This window comes from Poecilia formosa, unplaced genomic scaffold (genome assembly GCF_000485575.1).
Source record: "Poecilia formosa unplaced genomic scaffold, Poecilia_formosa-5.1.2 Scaffold67, whole genome shotgun sequence".
Taxonomy (NCBI): domain Eukaryota; kingdom Metazoa; phylum Chordata; class Actinopteri; order Cyprinodontiformes; family Poeciliidae; genus Poecilia; species Poecilia formosa.
In genome coordinates this window covers 1,739,848-1,759,862 of record NW_006800006.1, presented here as the reverse complement: position 1 = coordinate 1,759,862, position 20,015 = coordinate 1,739,848, and the positions used below count along the sequence as shown (strand labels likewise).

General features: G+C 40.3%; 3 protein-coding genes and 2 long non-coding RNA genes across 5 annotated transcripts in view; 3 read left to right on the top strand and 2 right to left on the bottom strand.

The window, feature by feature from the left end:
* The window catches only part of LOC103140029 (leucine-rich repeat-containing protein 52), a 13,800-nt gene extending 10,038 nt beyond the window's left edge, over nt 1–3,762 (bottom strand). Inside the window, exon 1 of the mRNA XM_007554954.2 lies at nt 2,620–3,762. Within this exon, the coding sequence (XP_007555016.1) occupies nt 2,620–3,277 (658 nt within the window). The 5' untranslated portion in view covers nt 3,278–3,762. The remainder of the gene's footprint in view (nt 1–2,619) is intronic.
* LOC107836570 (uncharacterized) lies at nt 2,839–8,028 on the top strand. The gene is made up of 2 exons (XR_001662482.1): nt 2,839–2,926; nt 5,400–8,028. It is a non-coding gene; the product is annotated as an uncharacterized LOC107836570 (long non-coding RNA).
* LOC103140028 (tubulin beta-4B chain-like) lies at nt 7,761–12,174 on the bottom strand. The gene is made up of 7 exons (XM_007554952.2): nt 11,828–12,174; nt 11,368–11,476; nt 10,987–11,097; nt 10,527–10,771; nt 9,612–9,934; nt 9,179–9,523; nt 7,761–8,576 (listed from the first exon to the last, which is right to left on the bottom strand). Exons 1-7 carry the CDS (start codon nt 11,882–11,884, stop codon nt 8,432–8,434), a joined length of 1,335 nt encoding a protein of 444 aa, XP_007555014.1. The 5' UTR covers nt 11,885–12,174; the 3' UTR covers nt 7,761–8,431.
* A 333-nt stretch (nt 12,175–12,507) lies between these two features.
* Nucleotides 12,508–13,897, top strand: LOC103140027 (relaxin-3-like). Its single transcript, XM_007554951.2, has 2 exons — nt 12,508–13,551; nt 13,631–13,897. The coding sequence occupies exons 1-2, from the start codon at nt 13,362–13,364 to the stop codon at nt 13,780–13,782; spliced, it is 342 nt and encodes a 113-aa protein (XP_007555013.2). The 5' UTR covers nt 12,508–13,361; the 3' UTR covers nt 13,783–13,897.
* A 3,028-nt stretch (nt 13,898–16,925) lies between these two features.
* LOC107836568 (uncharacterized) lies at nt 16,926–19,267 on the top strand. Its single transcript, XR_001662479.1, has 2 exons — nt 16,926–18,354; nt 18,436–19,267. It is a non-coding gene; the product is annotated as an uncharacterized LOC107836568 (long non-coding RNA).
* Nucleotides 19,268–20,015: the final 748 nt, after the last annotated feature.

Genomic DNA, 20,015 nt, shown 5'->3' with positions numbered 1-20,015 from the left:
CCTGCAGAATCGCGTCCCAGCAGCTGAGTGGAAAAGGAATCGATTTGTCGTTTCTGGATAATAAGACTTTCGTGTTTCGTTATTAAAAAATAAAAATAATAAAAACTTCCAAATTTTGAGGGGGTCAATTACTTTCTATTTTGTTGGTCAATTTTTTACCATTCCAAACCATCAACTACAGTTTAATTTATTTGAATTTAATAGCATATACCAGAATACTTCAGGTCTTAGAGGAGTTTACCGTCTACTCACTACCTGAACGGTTTGCAGAACATCATCTCTCCACTGTCAGAATGACACGTTTTTGGTGATTTTATTTTTTAAAATCAAATTATTTTTAATGTGCTCCTTTGCCTTGCAGTCTGTTGTTGACACTTTTCCAGAAGTCTGATAGGCTGTTCAAGTGCAACATTTCAACCCTAATCTGAGTTGAAATGTTGTTTTATTTGCTTCTGTGATTGTTAATAATTAGCATTGCTAACTCAAATGTTCGGCAGATAACTTTCGGGTCTTCTGCATTTTTTTTTTTTTTTTTTTTTAATTTCGCTATGCGTGTTTAACCCACAGCTTTTCACTGTGATTATAAAAACAACAGCAGTCCTGCAGGCTATTGGCTATTTACTTGTGTGAAATAATAAGAGATGCTACAGTTGCAGATGTTGCCTGGGTGACGTGATGCGAAAGAAATTGTGCAGTGCAGCTTCTGCCTGTACATGACAGGAACGGTTATTCTTCCTCTGAGGCTCCAGCACAGTTTCTGTTAAAGAAGAGAGAAAACTGTAAAACTCCCTGCGGGTAATTATAAAAATAAGATCTTAAGATGGAATCTAAAACTAAAATATTGATTTTTACCACGCAAGTATTGATTAGATACCAACACTGACTCGGTATCAATATTATTGATACATTTCATTTCCGTTAATTTTAAGAGGTGGGGCGGGGAGGAGGGTTAAATCGCATTTTCCTTCCACTCAACTTTCCAATAATACGTTTGGACTAAAAAGACATATTGGGTTTCATTTGTGCTTCAATTTTTCCACATTTTGTGATGCTACAGCCACAAAACTAAATGTGTTTTTGCGTCTTTTTATGCAACACATGAGCTCATAGTTGTGAAGTTGAGGGGAAAATTATCAAATCAAATTTTTATTTATTTATTTTTTTACAAAAAATTGAAAAGTGTGGTGTGCATTTTCATTTAGACAACTCTTTTTGTTTGATTCCGCTAAATGAAAGGCAGCGCAACAAATTGCCTAAAGAGTTTATGTACTAGTAAATGAAGTTCATCTGCATATGATTTTGTCCCGGGACTTTATATGAACAAATATCTCCATAAAATTGCTTAAAAAAAAGAAAAAAGAAAAAACATGGGATCAGTATCAGTAACGTTTTCATTCACATAAATCTACAAATATGGCCCTAGTGCTGTTCGAAACATTCCAAACCCATAGGGGGCAGTGCAGATGGGAAGTGCAGGATGTACCTTTTTTTTTTTTTTTTTTTTCTGGAAAAGGAAATCAAATTTGGAAGAGATCAGGTGGAGCACAAATTTTTTTAAAAATTGACACTGAAAAATTGCTTTTGTTTACTTGCATACATGCTATGTAAAAAACAAACAAAAAAACATGGGAAAGAGAAGATCATGAAGTTATAGTATTTTTTTTAGAAGCAACATGAATAGTAAACCTACCATGTATCAGTTCAGACCCACTGATGTATAGGACTAGCATTGACTAGCAGCGAATCGGGACACCAAAACTGAGGCCCTCATCATTCTAAATCCGGCCCTGCTGCTGAGAGCCACAAATAAACTTCCATGTAAACATTAGACCAGATTAAAACACGTGTTCTTAGCTGACTTGTAAACACAGCTGGTTGCACAGGTTTTTATTTTGGGGTATCAGACTAAAATTAAGAACAGATCTCAGTTTCAAACTTTCACAAATTCAAACTTAAATACATTGAAGTTTGTGGCTGCGATCTGACAAAGCATGAAAAATTCAAGGGGCTTTTTGCACTGAGATGAGAGATTTTTTATTTATTTTTGATGAAAGTGTGTTTTGGAGACATTGTACTTAATATAAGAATCATAGGCCAATCAGGTGAGTTGTAATAGTATTTTGGGATTTTTATGAATTTAAACAACACTTGAGTATTTGAAAATGACATAGACAGTTTTTGTCTGTTTTGTGGAAACAACATGGAGCAACTGGTCAAGGGACTTATTAAACCTACCATCATAAGTTCATACCTAATTATGTATAGGACAACCTATTCATTTACTGTAATTTGCATTAGCAAAATAACTTTTTTTTTTTTTTAGTAGATGGGGCCCCAAAACGGTTTCCAACCTAACGGCCCCAAATCCTTGTATCCATCGAAACACGTCTCGGGTTAAATTCAGAATTTATCCAGGGTGATAATTCAGTATTTTTCTACGGTCTAATTATTGTTATTTTGACAGGAGCTGTTTCCTGCTAACAGCCTCCAGTAAAAGGCCAGTCCGTTACGTAACCGGGCTTTCTAATTAGCTCCAACTGGAGCGTGCAGCACGCGCTCCTTGGACTAACCACTTCCTCACGTGACACCGGGGTAAAAGTGAAAGCGAGCCGACAGGACCTTGGAACTTGAAGGTCTCCAGGTGGACCCACAGGCAGAGGTCCTCGTTGTCGCAATGGCAGCTCCACGGGTTCCCGCTGAGCCCCACGGAGCGCAGGGCGGCCAGCGCGAGCAGCGACGTGATGTTGAGCGCCGTCAGGTTGTTCCGGCTCACGTCGAGCACCTGCAGCGCCTCGTTCTCCGAAAAGGCGTCCGGGTGGATGTCGGAGAGCCCCGGGTTGTCCGTCATCCTCAGCATCACCAGGCTGGCCAGCGGGCCGAACGTCCGGTCCTCGATCCGGCGCAGAGTGTTGAAGGAGAGGTCCAGGTAGGCCAGCTTGCGCAGGTTCCCGAAGGTGGACTCGGACACCTCGGTCAGGGAGTTGTTGCTGCAGTCCAGGTAGACCAGGTCGGACAGGTAGTTGAGCGCCAGCGGCGGCAGCTCCGCGATGCGGTTGTTGGAGATGATGAGCTGCCGCGTGGCCAGCGGCAGGTCGACCGGGAAGGCGACCAGGTGCTGCCCGGCGCACTGGACCACCAGCTGGTCGTCGCACACGCACCTGTCCGGGCAGCCGGCGGAGATCACCGGGGACGACACGACCCCGGCGCCCAGGAGGAGGGCGAGGAACACTACGAGCCGCAGGGGTTGCGCGCTTGTTGGCTGCGGGGCAAGACGCATGACACCGCCGAGGGCTTCATCAAGCCCGTCTGGACAGAGACAGACACAGTCACATTCCTCATTGATGTGCCGTGGGAGGGGTGAGGGGAGAGAAGGTGGCCGAGTTGTTTCGTCCCCAGAAAATGATTCCCACCGCGGTCAGAACCGAAATGCGTGGCCGCCTGTGGCACGTTGCTGCTGCCGCTGCGCGCCGAATCTCACTTCATCCGGCCAGCTGCTCTTGGAGCCGGCGCGCATCCGCTGCCGCATGAACTTGACCCTCGGATGCCTGCGCGCTGCCTCGCATCTTGTTTTTCTTCTTCTTTTTTTTTCTTTTGTCAAGGTTATTTCTATGCTTTGCTATTCACACGTCGTAAAATCCTCACAACGTTCTCCCGTCTCAGTTATTCCATTAGATTTTTTTTTTATTTTTATGTTGCCATCCTGGCGCTCACTGTAACTGAATCCAACTGCGCGGTGGGTAGAGGAGGAGGAGGAGGAGGAAGAGGAGGATGAATGGGGGGTGGGGGGGTGTAGAGCGAGCTCACGCTTTGGAGCGAGCTGGAGCACGAGCGCAGGGGTCTGGGTACCAGAGGGAATGCAGGGCCGGTCTCACACATGGAGGAAGTACAAACCGTGCACGTTTGGCATTTGGTGGTAAAGGTCACCTGGAATGCCTCCGCTGTGGGTCTGCGTGACTCAGGTGGGTTTCAGTAATTATAATCAGCTCGGTTAATATGTGTAGGAGGAAAAGACAGGAACGTTCCACAAGCAGGGGTGGATCCTGCTTAAATTGCCCCCCCATCAAAAACTGCAAAACTTTGTCAATATTCCACTAATGTCCAATATTTCACAATTGTGGCGTTTGCATTAAATAAGAAACACAATTAAAATCACATGAATACGTTTGTTTACATGGTAAACCATTAAAAACAACAATGCCACGCCATCATCCTCCATTATTGTTGTTAATGTGACAGGAAAAGTGTTTCCATTGCAGTTTTGCAAAATAAAAAAAAATCCATACGGCAGAAAAAAAAGAAGAATAAATCATTCCAGTGTCGAAACTTTATGCTTTTTTAAATTTCAAAATGCCAAATTGCACCACAATTATATGGTTTCAATCTAAGAGCAAACATTAAAAACCAAAATAATTAATTATGAAATACTCATTAACTTTTTTTTTTTATTTTTATTAACAGTTCAAGGGTGGATTCACACACCGTTTGGTCTACTTTATTCAAACTCCAGTTGCTTCGTCTACAAAGTCTGGTTCGTTTGGGAACGTGATTGAACTCTGATGAGTTCCCAAAAAACAAAAACAAAAGAAAAAACAAAAACAAACTCTGGTCCATCTACAAACCAAGCTCTCAGTTGAATTAAAAGTGAACGCCGATGCAATTCAAATGCTTATGTGAAAATAAAACGGATCAGGAAATGAACTGTAGTACAAGGAATTCTGGGTAAACGCAAGCAAAACAAATGTGAGAGTCTATATCTCTAGCTGGAGAAAAAGCTTGTGGTCTTTCAGTCTTTCACCAAAAGCAAAAGAGAAATCCTAAAATCTGACGTTACTCCATTTTGTTTAGATTTCACGAAGAAGGAAGTTGCGTTCATCGTGTTCTTCAGTTTTTCATGTCGTTTCTCTCACTGGTGATTGGCACAGCGCCACCACAGGTCATGGTTTTTCCAAAAGGTTTTGTCTCATAGACGGTGCTGAGGGAAAGTGAACGGCATCAGCTGAACACGAAACAGAATCAGGTGTGAAAACACCCTGAAAGTTTTCAAAATGTCAAACGAAGTTTGACGATCTCTGTTAACTGTGGAAAACGGTGGTTTAGGCTAAGCTTGTGTCTTTTAGACTTTTACCCTAGAGATGATAAAATAGAGGCCAAATTACATTAAACTGTTGTGTAAAACGTCACATTAGCACCAAACTGGAACCTGTTAGAGACGCACTTAAAACCAAACAGCAAGTAAAGGGAACGACTGAAGGATCTATTCTGCTTTGTTTCTGATTTCTCTGTAGCAGGTGACAGGACAGGATGCGATGGGTCGGCTGCTGGGTGGTCTCAGGCGCCGGCGGGTTTTTTTTTTTTTACTCTGTGTGGAGTCCTGAATCTATTCTTGGTTCTGTGTGTAGGTGTTGAAGTGCTGAATCAGACCCAGCAGGATGGAGGAGGAGCAGCAGCAGCAGGAGGAGGAAGACAGATGTTGCTGCTGACGAGTCGTATGAAGCAAATTACCCCAAAATGGCAACCAGCAGTCCCTTCCTCCCCCCACACACACACACTGACCACATACTCTCTCCATCTTTGTATTCCACCCTCAGAGATCCACTAAAAGAAAATCTGTTGGGTTTTCTGTCTATTCACCGCCTGTCAGGTTGCTCTCCATGTGGACTGAAGTAATCCTCACAGCTGTTTTAAGCCCTTATAAACTGGCTCTAGGAGGACATCTAGTGTCGGCAACAAGGAACTGCGTTTTAGGATTGATACTTGATGGATGTTTTCCCTCTCAGCTTTGCTACTTTTGTGAAATGGAAGTAAAAACGGAACCAGCAGACGTTTCACAAGCTCTTAAAAGTTTACCCGGGAGCAAAAAAAAAAATAAAATTATCAAGAATAATCAAAATATTGTTTAAAAATAGGTTCAAAGTTAATTGTACTTACTTCAAGTGGCAACGTTTGAGGTTAAATGTTGGTGGGTTGTCTTGAGGCCTCCACTAGAATCGATTGTGTACCGACTGCTGGCCAAGCAGTACGTAATATTGGACTTTATGGAAACGTGACAAAAATACAGTTGTTTGCTTCACAGTAAAAAACTTAAAGAAGTTATCTCCTCATAAGGAACAGCACTTTTAACTTTTAGCCTGTGCGTGTAGCAGGATGAAGCCTGCCCTGCAGGATGAAGGACACCTGGCACCCAATTAACTCCTTACAGGATGTGGAGAATAACAAGAGACTCCTTCGCTGGTTTCCTTTATGCCTGGACATGGTCACACTTCAGTAAGAAGGTCGCTTGGTTGGTTTGCAGTGGTCATAACTCTAATGTAATGTTAGTAATGTTTCTCCTGTATTAGACCTGAAATTGCAGTTGTTTGACTCAAATTGTTTGGATTTAGAAACTGCCTGGAGTCTCCTGCTTGGTACTGAGGTGTGGCTACCGTTTCACCTTCCCAGTTGATCTTAGCAACGTAAAGCAGGCATGTACTTTTTATTGCATCCATAGAGTTTTATAGCACAGAAACACGACAATTCATTTATAGAAAGTACTGGCAAGCTGATCCTCCTGCTGATGTTGGGCTGGAAGGGGCTCTCTGGTTGGGGGTGGAGACATCCAGCTCTGGTAGGTTAAAATGACTTCCTTTACATGCTACCATTTTCTGAAACCACCTGTTAATTTGTAATTTCCTTTCAGACAAAAAGCTGCTGCAGCTCGGTGGAGACCCTGTTGCTTTGTTTCCTCAGTTTTGCGCTTTTTTTTTTTTTTTCCGTGGAATCATGTCTTGTTCTCATTGGTTTACAAACCTTCAGTGCCTTACTGGTGCTCTATTTCCTTGGGTGCAATTTCCAAGGTGGCGTTGACGCCTTCTGGTTACCTAGAAAAAATATGTCAACAATGCACCAATCATTATTTAAATAGGTTAAAAGTTGTCTAAGTTAAAGCAATGTCTCATACTGAGGATGCATGCAGGTTTATTATAGTGATATTTACTAAGCTGAATCACTTCCTGTAGTCTTTTAACTGTACTCACCAAAGCTTTGGCAGCCATCTTTCTTTCCCAACATGACTAATTTTCAACCATGAACTTCAGACTCCAACATGGTAGTTGCAGCAAAACCTTCGCAGGTCACATGATGGGGTAAAAAAAACAACCTCAAGACAGATTTAACACAGCCGAATTATTCTTAGACTCTCATCAGAGAATTAAAACAAACCTCCATACATTCTGCATCTCTTAATCCATCTTGGAGTAATACTCATTTATCCATGAGTTACTTATTAAAAAATATACAATAAAGTTTTCTGAAACACGTTTTCCTTTACTTTTGATTAATGTATGCAGAGAAAAGTCAACAGATCTCAATTATATGTTTGGCTTAGATTTCATTTCAATGCAAATCTTGAACTTTCTGTTCTGCAGCAGAAAGTTGGGACCAGAACTTCGTTTCCTCCTCGGGATCTAGAGTTCTGCAGATCACCAACTCCAGATGTTTGATGGATCTGAAAATATTCTATCAATTTAGTTTTACTATTGTTTCAGATCATTGCATCATGTTACTGCGCAGTGTTGGATTTTAATTCCATATGGCTCATAAATTCCCTCCGGTTAAATATAATGCTGCCATTTGGCCAGCAGATGTCGCCCTTTATACACTGGCTCTGTAACATCCAGATTCATTTCCTTCATTTTCAACATGAAAGCATTAAAATCCCCTCAAATTGCTCATTTATTTATTTATATGCCTTCAACTGACAAAATCACCAAGTCACAGCCTAGTACCAGGGTAAAAACCTTTATTTAAAACTCTGAACATAACATCAAGTTATTAATGTAGTGCTATAAATGAAACCATCCTAAATACACCACAGACTGAAAATTACAAAATCCAAAGACGGACAAATTTACAGAGCCCATCCAGTGACATGGGAATTAAAAAACACTCTTGGCATTACCTTTCTATAATGAAGTTGTTCCCACAATATATTATATAGTTGTTTTTTTTCTCCCATGTTGCTAGACGGGTTCTGTACCAACTTGTTACGTAAAAAAATAAACAGCTTTAAAGAAATGCATTGTGAGCAGGCAATGTGGAGGTCAGACTGGAGGAGTTACAACATTCAGAAAAACACTCTTCATCACAGTCCCAGTAAATAAATGAGCGAACACATAAAAACAAACTGCTCACAGATGAAAGCTTCAATATCCAAAACATTCAAAATGCTACAGGGCAGAATTACAGGTTAATACATTTATGTTCCAGAAGAAAATTCTAAAGTAATATTTAACATGTTCTCTGCAAGGCCTAAAAAATCCTAAAACTTTTAGAACAAGTAAAACTGGTGACATTTATCACACCTTAATTGTCACTGGTTTGACACTTTGAACAAAGAAAGAAACACTGAAATCTAACAAATGTTGCTCAAGAGCAAAGCCGTCATATTAGCTGCCTAAGCCATGTCTTCTTCCTCCTCTTCAAACTCGCCCTCCTCCTCGGCCGTGGCGTCCTGGTACTGCTGGTACTCAGACACCAGGTCGTTCATATTGCTCTCCGCCTCGGTGAACTCCATCTCATCCATGCCCTCGCCGGTGTACCTGTGACGAGACAGCATTAGCGTCTAGGCCTTGCACTAGCACGCCACTGTGTTTTAGTACACCTGATAGCCTGATAAACTCGGTTAGACTGAGGATCAAAGTTGTAACATTTGTTACATTTTCAGATGGTGCAGTTCACTTTCACATTGCACGTCAAACCTGTTGAAAAACCTGTTTCCATCTTTGCATCAAGGAGGGAAAAAGAACTACCGAAGGAAACTAGACGAAAACCTATGAAGAAGACACTGAGCGCTACTTCCTTCTTCATGAAAAGTAAACAAATGGAGTGACGTCAGATTTAGTGGTTGTAGAATTTTGCTTCCGCTTTGACCATGAGCCATTTCTTCTGCTAACACGTTTGTTTTGGATGCATTTACCCAGAATGCCCTGTGTTAAAAGTTGGCTTGCTGCTTTTGGAGAGCTCTCTGGGATGCTTGCATTCACATATGAATTTGAACTGCATCAGTGGTCATTCAACCGAATTGAGACCAAGGTTTTTCGGTGGACCAGAGTTTGCTTTATTGGTCCACATCAGTTTGGTAGCACCTTCCCAAGCAAATTCTCTGGGCAAACAGACTAGTGTTTGATTAACCCTAACTCACCAGTGAAGGAAGGCCTTGCGGCGGAACATGGCAGTGAACTGCTCTGAGATGCGCTTGAACAGCTCCTGGATGGCCGTGCTGTTTCCGATGAAGGTGGCAGACATCTTTAGGCCACGCGGCGGGATGTCGCAGACGGCCGTCTTCACGTTGTTGGGGATCCACTCGACGAAGTAACTGCTGTTCTTGTTCTGAACGTTCAGCATCTGCTCGTCCACCTCCTTCATGGACATGCGGCCACGAAAGATGGCGGCCACAGTTAGGTAGCGGCCGTGGCGCGGGTCGCACGCCGCCATCATGTTCTTGGCGTCGAACATCTGCATGGTGAGTTCAGGGACTGTCAGGGCCCTTGGAAAAGAGAAGACATTCAGTTGGAATTAAGTATCTAAAGAAGTGGAGGATAATCCTAATCTAATGGGGGATTGAGCATCTTCACCGGTACTGCTGGCTGCCGCGGCTCGTCAGCGGGGCGAAGCCCGGCATGAAGAAGTGCAGTCTGGGAAACGGCACCATGTTGACGGCCAGCTTCCTCAGGTCGGCATTCAGCTGGCCAGGGAAGCGCAGGCAGGTGGTGACGCCGCTCATGGTGGCCGACACCAGGTGGTTCAGATCGCCGTATGTGGGTGTGGTCAGCTTCAACGTACGGAAGCAGATGTCGTACAGCGCCTCGTTGTCGATGCAGAAGGTCTCGTCAGTGTTCTCCACCAGCTGGTGGACAGACAGGGTGGCGTTGTAGGGCTCCACCACGGTGTCCGACACCTGCCAGGAGGGGAATAGAGAGAAAACAATGAAACCTAGTTTAAGATTGGGAGAATCTTAAACTAGGTCTTCTATTTGGGTTTCACCAACCCAAATATAAGACTTTTTAAGATGACTATGAATGAAATTTAAAACCCGTATCACAACAGAAATGTCCAAAATAAAATTGTAGCTTTGTGCTTCTCGCACTAGAAACAGCTGACTGCAGTTTTTTTTTGTACCCAACACATACAGAACCTTATGGTTTGGCAACAGAAGCAAGTCAATGGCAAAAACAAATATCGTCCACGCAACTGGCGATAAATTTACTTACCCAGCATGGACATGGGGAAAAAAAAAGAAAAAAAAAAAAGCTAGCTAGCAAGCAAGGGAACCACTAACCTCAACTCCCACAAGTCAATGTATTTCATTTTTTTAAATGAATTCAGGACATTTCAAGGCCTGACTTTGAGATACATGAATTTAAGTCTCAAGTATGTGTGGACAACTTGAGGAAGCAGTTATGAAGCAGAGCATCCCATCATATGTGAACAGAAGTGAACATCGTCATCTCCCGCTTGGTCCATTATTTAAGGAAGGTGACGATATAAACCTTGGGTGACGGCACCACGCTGAACGTGTTCATGATGCGGTCTGGGTACTCCTCTCGGATCTTGCTGATGAGGAGCGTGCCCATGCCGGAGCCGGTGCCTCCTCCCAGGGAGTGGGTGAGCTGGAAGCCCTGCAGACAGTCGCAGCCCTCTGCCTCCTTTCTCACCACATCCAGGACCGAGTCCACCAGCTCTGCTCCTTCGGTGTAGTGGCCCTTAGCCCAGTTATTACCAGCACCACTCTGACCTGTTACAGATCGAAGTATTTAATTAAAAAAACAAAACAAAAACAAACAAAAAAAAACTGAAAAATCCTGACATACTAAATATCCAGTTTCATTTGTTTATATGGGAAAACATTCAAGAAATTAAATCATTAACACTCCAGTTTTGTTTGGCAGCCCAACATGTGCTAGTTTCATTTTCTTAATCAAAACTAAATTCTTACAGAAATATACATACCAAAAACAAAATTGTCAGGTCTAAACACTTGGCCAAAAGGTCCAGACCTCACAGAGTCCATGGTGCCTGGCTCCAAGTCGACCAGCACAGCACGAGGGACATATTTTCCCCCTAGTAGAAAAAGGGGAGAGGATGTAATAGTCACACAAAGTAGGGCTTTTTTTAATATAAGCGTATTTGTGCAGGCGTCACGTCCAAAACTGAGGCCGACGTGTATTTGGTCGCGCGCTCTACTCCTTCGCAACGACGGCGCATCGTACCTTGGACTTGGCTGCATCATTGAAAATTCAAATTAGGCGACAGAATGGCCCTCCTGTGTAAGGTAACGGTACTAAAGCGTTTCCTCCACTAACTGTACTGTGAAGCGAAGTGTGAACAAACCTGATGCCTCGTTGTAATAAACGTTGATCCGGTCGAGCTGCAGGTCGCTGTCTCCGTGGTATACCCCGGTTGGGTCAATGCCATGTTCGTCACTTATTACCTCCCAGAACTACAACCAAAGAGACAGGAAAAATTACATTTAAACTAACGGGCGGAGCGGGAAAGTAACGGAAACCAACGGCTACGGCTAACATTTTAGCTAACGGTTATGTTAACATTTTTTGGCCTCAACCTAAATGTAACTTTTCAGTCGGTGTTAAACAATGTAAGATGGATTAATGACATGCTATTTTATTTTGTATGGCTATAGATTGTCATTTAGCTAGCACTTACCTTTACTTTTTTTGCTAAGCTAGCTAATGCTAATTTAGAAGCCCGACCAAAGTAAATGTAACTTTTCAGTTGGTGTCCCAACAAATTAATTTTTAAGTCTTACTTTTAAAAATTAATGTTTACTTACTTTCGCACCAATCTGGTTGCCACATTGACCAGCTTGAAGATGAAGAATTTCCCTCATTTTTATCGAAAGAAAGCTTTCTAATAACCCAACGAATGAACTACTGGTGCAACAAATCCGTTAATGGAGGGAACTTTCTTCTTCGCTTTTTGACTGGTGAAAGTGCGGATTGATACTGGATTATCTATTGTCCAATAGCCGATCTTTATGCTTTAAAATCGATTCTCTAAGTCAGGTATAAATACTTTCAATACTTCAGTCATTTTAGATAATGCATCTTAACGAGTGTACCTTAGAAAGTAACTAAATTATTGTGATTTTTTTTCTCAACGAGACGGATTTGATGGGAACTACTTTTTACTCCGTCTGCAAGCGTGTAGGGACTTAATGCGCAGGCGCGAAAGAAAAAACAAATAAGTGTCGCGTGTGGCTCTTTTATCTTTTTTGTTTTTGTTTTTTTTCCCTTTTGTGTGTAGATGTGGTGTCCCCGCGCCCCCACCTCCGGGTTCTCGCGCGCACGGGTTTTTTTTACACGGGTTTTTTTTTGTGTGGTTTTTGTGTGACACGTGTTTTGGTGTTTTTGTAGAAAAAAGGGGGGGTTAACTTTGGGCCAAAGGCTTCGGTTTTTTTGTTTTTCTTTTCGGGATTTTTTTTTGAAAAAAAAAGGAAATTTCTGAGTTTGAAAAGTCGAAAGTTAGCAAGAAAGAAACTCAGCAGTTTTTTAATCTCGCAGGTTTAGCAGTCATGAGGCCTTGGTGTGGCTGGTGAACCTGAACTTAGCTTTGAGTTTGATCAGATACATCTAATTCATTATTTAACAAGGAGAAAGGTGGCTTGTCTGATGGTAAAAAAACAAAATGCAATATTTTTTATTACTGTTTGTTCATTTCAGTTGTAGGGGGACAATTAAAGTATAACTCACCACTATAAAAACCAAAAACAGGTCTAATTCTTAGCCTATAAAATAGATTCCTGAATAATAATAGTAATATAATTATATTACAGCATCAACTGGTGTAAATTACAGCAGGAAACCACATCGTAAAAAAAACTAACTATAATGGTAAATTTAACAAGAATTGGCTTTTACTTCGACATGGCTGAAGCTGTTCGTTTGACAAGTATACCTGCAAATGTGTTTTTTTTTTTCAGAATTGCTGTTTGCAATAGCCACATACATTCCACTTTGTTGCTATGTAGAAAGCAATCAGATCCGCATGTTATCTCAAGAAATCCATTAAGTAACTCTCAACTAAATCCCCGGCAGTAAAAACTCAGCAGGTCAGATGTAAAACGGATCTTCTCTCTACGAAAATGCAGCTTATCGGTCATCTTTACAGCAGCCTAGATTCCCACACATATCCCAAATCACCAAAGCGACATCCGTTTGGTGAAAGCACATGATGATTTCCAAAGATAACAAGAGGCATTTACACAGGAATCGCTCAGGGGGGAGGCTTGGGGCGAGGAGGGAGGCTCAGTGGAGGCTGTATAAATAGAGGCTGCTGAGGACGGATGTTGTGTGAATTTGAACAACATGAGATCGTCACTCATACTAGGCGTTCTGCTCTGCTGCCTGTTGTGTGCCGCAAACCTTCAGGCTGAGGACAGCAGAAATTCCATGCGACTTTGTGGCCGGGCTCTTGTGCGAGCGTTGGTGTTCACCTGCGGAGGGTCCAGGTGGAGAAGACAACTGGAGGAGGAGGAGAAGGGCTTTCTGCCAGACGGTCAGTGCTCGTTAGCTCGATAAACTGCGGCAACTTTGATGTCTTAGTACAAATCCGACTAACTTCTGTTTTGCGACAGACTTCTGGGAAGTCAAAGGAGAAGAGCGAGACTTTGTGAAGTCAGGAGAACTTCCAGGGATGGATTATCATCGCAGGGACCAGGACCAGGCCTTGATAACAATGTGCTGTCAACAAGGCTGCCGAAGAAATGAGCTGTCCATGCTGTGCTAGAGGGGAAGCTCATCTGTCAGATACCGTCCTTGTCTGTTTAAATATTTCAGTCACAAATGTATCCATAATGTTGTGATTTACCATGTAGGCACGAATAAAAGGCATCATGAATGTTTGTCCAAAGTATTTGTTTAATGATTAAGTTGTTCACAAAGAGGAAAACTTGAGTATACGAGAAATAAAAGTAGTCTGAGAAAGGAGCCCCAAAATGTATTCATTTGCCCAGATTTATGATTGCCATGGACTGTTCTGTGGTCTTTTAGAACAGTAATAAAGAATTCTACTAATTTTTCAAGTCTATCAATTAGTGTGTTGAGAACAACTTTGTCAAACACAGCACTGAAATCAAGTTATTACAACTCAAAAGTTTTAGACTCATCAACCTAAAGCAGTCTCTGTGTTGTTGTGATGTAGTCTATAGCCTGACTGAATAAAACTAAAGAGGTTATCCTCATTATTAGGAGGTACATTTGATCATAAACTGTCTTTTTAATACTCTTTGAAATGGCATATTGGATATGGGTCTGTATTTACTGATTATTGGTGCAAATCTACAAGGTTTGCCCCAGAAAACTTGCTAAGCCCAGTGGTTGGGGCACTCAGCAGTCATTCATCCAGCGGCCCGCCGTGGTTTTAAGTTAAAAAAATATTTAAAGTTGACAGGAAATTATAAAATATCACTTGATAATTATGTGTTAGTGGAAGATTAATATCTGCACACCAACTATAAAGTCTTAAAAAATGCAAACATAAAAAAAAAAAATCTTAAACAAATAAGTAATACTAAATCTGGTGGGGGCACAAGTAAAGCCTGGTGGCCCGCCAGGCTCATAATACCCTGCATCTACATTTGGTTTCTTCAAAAGTTCTGTGTGTGTGTCCCGTTAACGGCCAGGTAAAACTGAAGATTTTTTTACCCAATTAGCAAAAATTTTATACTCACTCCCAGTTCTGCTTCGCAACAGACAATAAAAACGATGTGAATTTGAAGGACATTTTACAACGGATATCTGAAATGTTTGTTTCAAAGTCATCCTCCAGAGTTTGGTGCCATCATAGCAACTGCTACACAGAGGGAGGGATTTCTAAGTTGGGCTTTGATTTGAGTGAGAGCTTTTACTGCTCCAAACGCTGTGAGGAAAAACACTCATAAAGCCTGTTTGGTTTGGACTTTATGGCCATCATTTCCGATTTAAGACGTCTGAGTAGAAGGTTGTACATCCTGTGTATGCCATTATATCATAAATGAGTTGTTAAGCCAGTTTACCTAATTTTCATGCTGTAAAATGATGGAAACGACCCTTAGCTAGCTGATAAATGGGTATACGTAACCGTTAAATTAGTTGTTTTTTTGTTGTTGTTTTTTTTTTACATCTTGACACATCTGCTTAAAACTCCTGAAGTAACACGAAGACGTCCTTCATCAGTTTTCTCTTCTTTATTACCAAGTAAAACAGATGTTACATTATAGACTTTTTCATATATTTACCTTTAAAAGCTTTGGGTGTGAAATTTACATGAGATGTTTGCATATTCTGACTCTATCACATTAAAAACGTTACAGCCAAAAGGCAGAGAAAAGTTGAGGAAGAGGATCACATGATAACCATTGTTTTTATTCATCAATAAGGCAAAAGAAAAACTATATAAATATACTTATGCAAGTCCCCGTAACAGTATCCACACCCTCTTAAACCCTTTCACAGTTTGTCACAGTAAAGCTACAAAACTCAGTGTATTTTATTGGGAGTTTTTTGTGTGTGAAAGGCTAGCATGAAGTAGTGCATAATTGTGAAGAGGAAGAAAAATTGAACAACACACAACTGTAAAGCGGAAGAATGAATTTGCACTCAGTCTCCTTTACACCTCGAACAAAAACCTAAGTGGTGTCAGAAGACTCTTTTTTATTAGACAGTTGAGCTATGTGTAATTTAATGTCAGTATAAGTCAGAGAACAAACATTAAGACAATGAAACACAGGAGACTGGTCAGGGAGAAGGATTGGATGGTTAGGTCATATGGATGCAAGTTATTGATTAATGAGTTGATCTAAAATTTATGGGTTTATTCACGATTAATTGATAAACGGCCATTTTCTTAAAAATCTGCGTTTTCCTTTGTACCAGAGGTTCCTGTCTTTCCATTGTATCAAGGGCTAAATGTATCATATTACGCTGCTCCGTCATGCGGTATGAATGGAGGTAAAACTCAATGAGCTTCTTGAATGTTTATATTTCAAAACATAACGTAAAGTGCTTTTTTTTCATGCCACACCAGACTCCGTTTACAGCTTTTTTTTTTTTTTTTTTTTTTTTTTACCGTTCTGGTAGTTTGATGGCTCCACTTAAGGATGACCAGCGGCGCCCTCTGCTGGATGGCGACCAAACCGCAACACTAACAGAAGGTGTCTAAGCGGACATTACTAATCGATTGGATCTCATTGTAATCTAATAAACCATTAATTCACAATAAATAAGTCAATTAATGGTTTGCGTCCCTTGTAGGTCATAAAACAATATTCCAGCTTCAAACTTCTCATGGATAAATGTTCAGTCTTATCTGAAAACTGAAAGAGTGTGGGACAACTTCAAACCTACAAAGAGTAGGAGTTCCTATTTAACCTGTCATTCACGAGAGGACCCAAAGTGATGTCAGGGACACAGCAAACATGTAGAAGAAGATTTTAATGCAGGGAAACTGGAGACAAACACATGCCACACTTTTGAGATTTTTAACTGTAAATTTTTGGAAAATCGTGTTCGCCATTATGTTTCAGTAACTTTACACCCTCACATTTAGTTTTGGTTTCTTGCAAAAAAATACACTGAGGTTTGTTGTGACGTCACAAAACAGAAAAATATGGGTGTGGTTACTTTTACAAGGCACTGTAAAAATCTAAAAGAAAAATAAAATCAATTCTGCACCCTCAACTGAAAAAGACATTTTTATCCCTAAATAATCAGATGGCTACGACTGTGTATTAGGGACATTGCAGACAGAAAGAAAAAAAGGAGCAAATTTTCACCAACGACTATCTGAAAATTTCTATCCTACAAAGAAAATGTGGAAATTTCTGAGTTTGCAAAGTAAAACTGTTGGAAAAAACTCTGAATTTTTTTTTAAAGATTAATCTCAGAAATATTCTAGAAAAAATCTTGAAAATGTGTCTGAGTTTAAAAAATCAAATATGTTCAAGAAAAAAAAATTATGGGTTTACTCTTGCAAAATTTAGCCTTTTAGAGCTCAGAATTTTTCTTTTCTTTTTTTTCTTCTAGAAAATTTCAGAGTTTTTCAGCAGAAATTTACTCCCCGTTTTTTTTTTTTTCCATCCACAATGGCCCTGATACGTCATCGTAAATATATAACCAAGACCAAAGTTGAGTAAACAAAGTGAATGCGATGTGCAAAACACATTGCGCAACAAGATGCAGTGAAACTGTATTCTGTGCGCCGACCGAAAACAAACAGCATTAACATCGCATGGAAAACACCTCTAGGTACATCAATGACATGCCAGGTTTATCGACGGTCAGTGTTCGAAGGTGCATGGACAGCGAAACGTTGAGCGGAGACTTAAGAGAAAGCTAAAAGTCTCGTCCCAAAGCACACCTACACAGCAAACATACACATCATGACCAGGATGAAGATGGACGAACTGGTATTGCTTCCATGGGAACGGTGGAGGACAAAAAACACTTTGATGTGGCACCATTAGGAAACATCCACAATTAGCTTGTTTTTTTTTTGTTTTTTTTGTTCTAAATTATTATTTCTGAACACAAACCTGCATGAAAAACACCGGGTAAAGAGCATGTCGTGAACTAAATGTATTCCGAGTGCTGACATCAACAAACTAAGGGACAACCAAAGACACGTCCGTATGTCCAGACAAATGTCCAAAACGGCTTTAATATATATATTTATATATATTTATATATATGTACACTTTTTACACATAGGCTTTAAAATATTGCTATCAGAAAATGATAAATCGTGTATTTATGATGGTGAAAAAAGGAAGGAAATAATAAAACAGAGACTTAAATAGTGCCGTCCCCATTAGAAAGACGTTCTACTGTTGACCGACGACAGCCAGAACATCCCTAAAAATTCCCTAGTCACGACCTCGAGGTCCTGGCCAACAAAAAGTGACCGTATTGGTTTTAGCAGCATCAAAGGCAACTTCCTACAGTCATAAACTGTGAAACTTCTTCAGCAACTTCTGCTCCTCATCCACATATGGCACTCGTGTACGCTCACGTATCCCACAGCAAACATGTCGAACTTTGAACCGTTCACTCCGACTGGTCCAGGAGAAGCCGCAACCTACATGACCGAACGAAATCCCCCGTAAAAACCGCCAAACACTACTACCATAATTTGTTGCATGTATTAGTTTGGCACTACTTTATTTTCTGTGCTAACAACACTTATTGACACCCTCTGGAAAGATGTGTGGAGGAAAAATCCCCTTAAAGTAAATTCGTCTTTTATTGCAAAGTTTAGAAAAACACACATTTTTATAATAAATTTTTTTTAAATAAAACTAGCCATTAACTAACTGTTAAAACAGTTAGTTAATTAACTAACTGTTAAAACGGCTAACTGTTAAAACAGTTAGTTAGTTAATTAACTAACTGTTAAAACAGTTAGTTAATGGCTAACTGTCTCTGTATTTAATGAGTTCTACTTAAAATTAAATCAACCAGTGGTGGGCACACTTCCGTTTACGCGCTAATATTTCCTTCTCCATTAACGCTTGAGCATTTTTACTAACTGTGAAAACTTAACTTGTTTGACGTGTTAAACAAGTTAAGTCTTCGTTCATTAACTGAACAAAGAATGTAGTTATTCGGTTAACGACTGAATTCTTCAAGTAGTTAGACATTTATATTCATGCTCTTATTTTGAAGTCCTCTCCTCATGTTCTTTTTTTATTATTTAAAGAAATGATACTGAACAAGTGGCAAGTCTACAAAAAAAGCCAAATGAATGAGGTATACAGAAATATATATAACATGTGTCATTAACACATTGTGGGTGTGAACAAGGCTGAAATTAGCATTTAGCATTAGCTTAGAGAATTTACCATTAGCTTTAGTGGACCTAATGTTTATGATTAATGCATCAGGATTAGGGTGACTACCGCTAGCTTTTTAGCTAGTGCTGCTAACTTTTTGGCTAGTGGTGCGCTATCAAAGATAAAGATGTTTTTCTCCCTCTCTGTATTATAAAGGAAGACTAAGTACTATCCTATTTGCAAAAAAAAGGAAGTTGTAGATCAGAGGAACCAAGTACAATATTAATTCATTTTTAGACTTTTTACACATCTTTACCAGGGGTGCCAACAGAGGTCCGTAATCCACAAACGTAGCTAGCGCTCTAAGTCTGTGCCAATCCTGAACAGAATTCCAATTTATTCCTCTGAATCAAAACACCAGGAGATGAAAAATCTGACGCTTTCAGGAAGTTCGACGCAGTAAGGAAAAAAAAGCTATTTTACCAAATTCAAGAATTATGAAAAGAAAAATCCCCCAAACATTCTTACTAATTCGTGTTTTGATTTATATAAATGTTTTAATATATTTTTTCACATTCCATCAAACTTCACTGAAATGTTTTGAGATTTTATATGACAGATCAACATAAGCACAACATGCTCGTCACTACGGTAAAACTTGGCAGCCACAGGCAAAAAATGACAAAGGACCAGCTAATGTTTTTAAATATAGCTGTGCTAAACAAATGCAGGTCTCAGCAGTTGTTTTTTGTGGCGTAATTACATTGAATTCCCAAAACAGAATCACCCCAAAAGTATGATTTACATTTATTCTTGTACTGAAGTTGGAAACTGTACTTTCTTTGCACCATTTTCCACAGAGGAAAATTTATCTATGTTCTTTTCTCTTTAGTTTAAACACCAAAAATTGAAATAAAAAGACAAGTCTTCAAAAAAAAAAGCTATCAAATTACCAATGGTAGATATTCATGAAAAAAATATACGTCGTCTCTTGTAACGTTAGCGGCTCTAAGCCAGTTTTATTTAGCTGCTTCTTGGATTGTAAAGGTTGCAGATCCCTGTTTTAAAATGTTCAATTGAATCTGAGTGACTTGATTATTTTACAAAGAGGAACCAACAAAAATGTCTGACTTTAGATGTGCAGAGCTGGTAGATGGGTTGCAGACGCAATTGCAGCGAAAACCAGATTTTCTGGAGACTTAACTCACCGAGG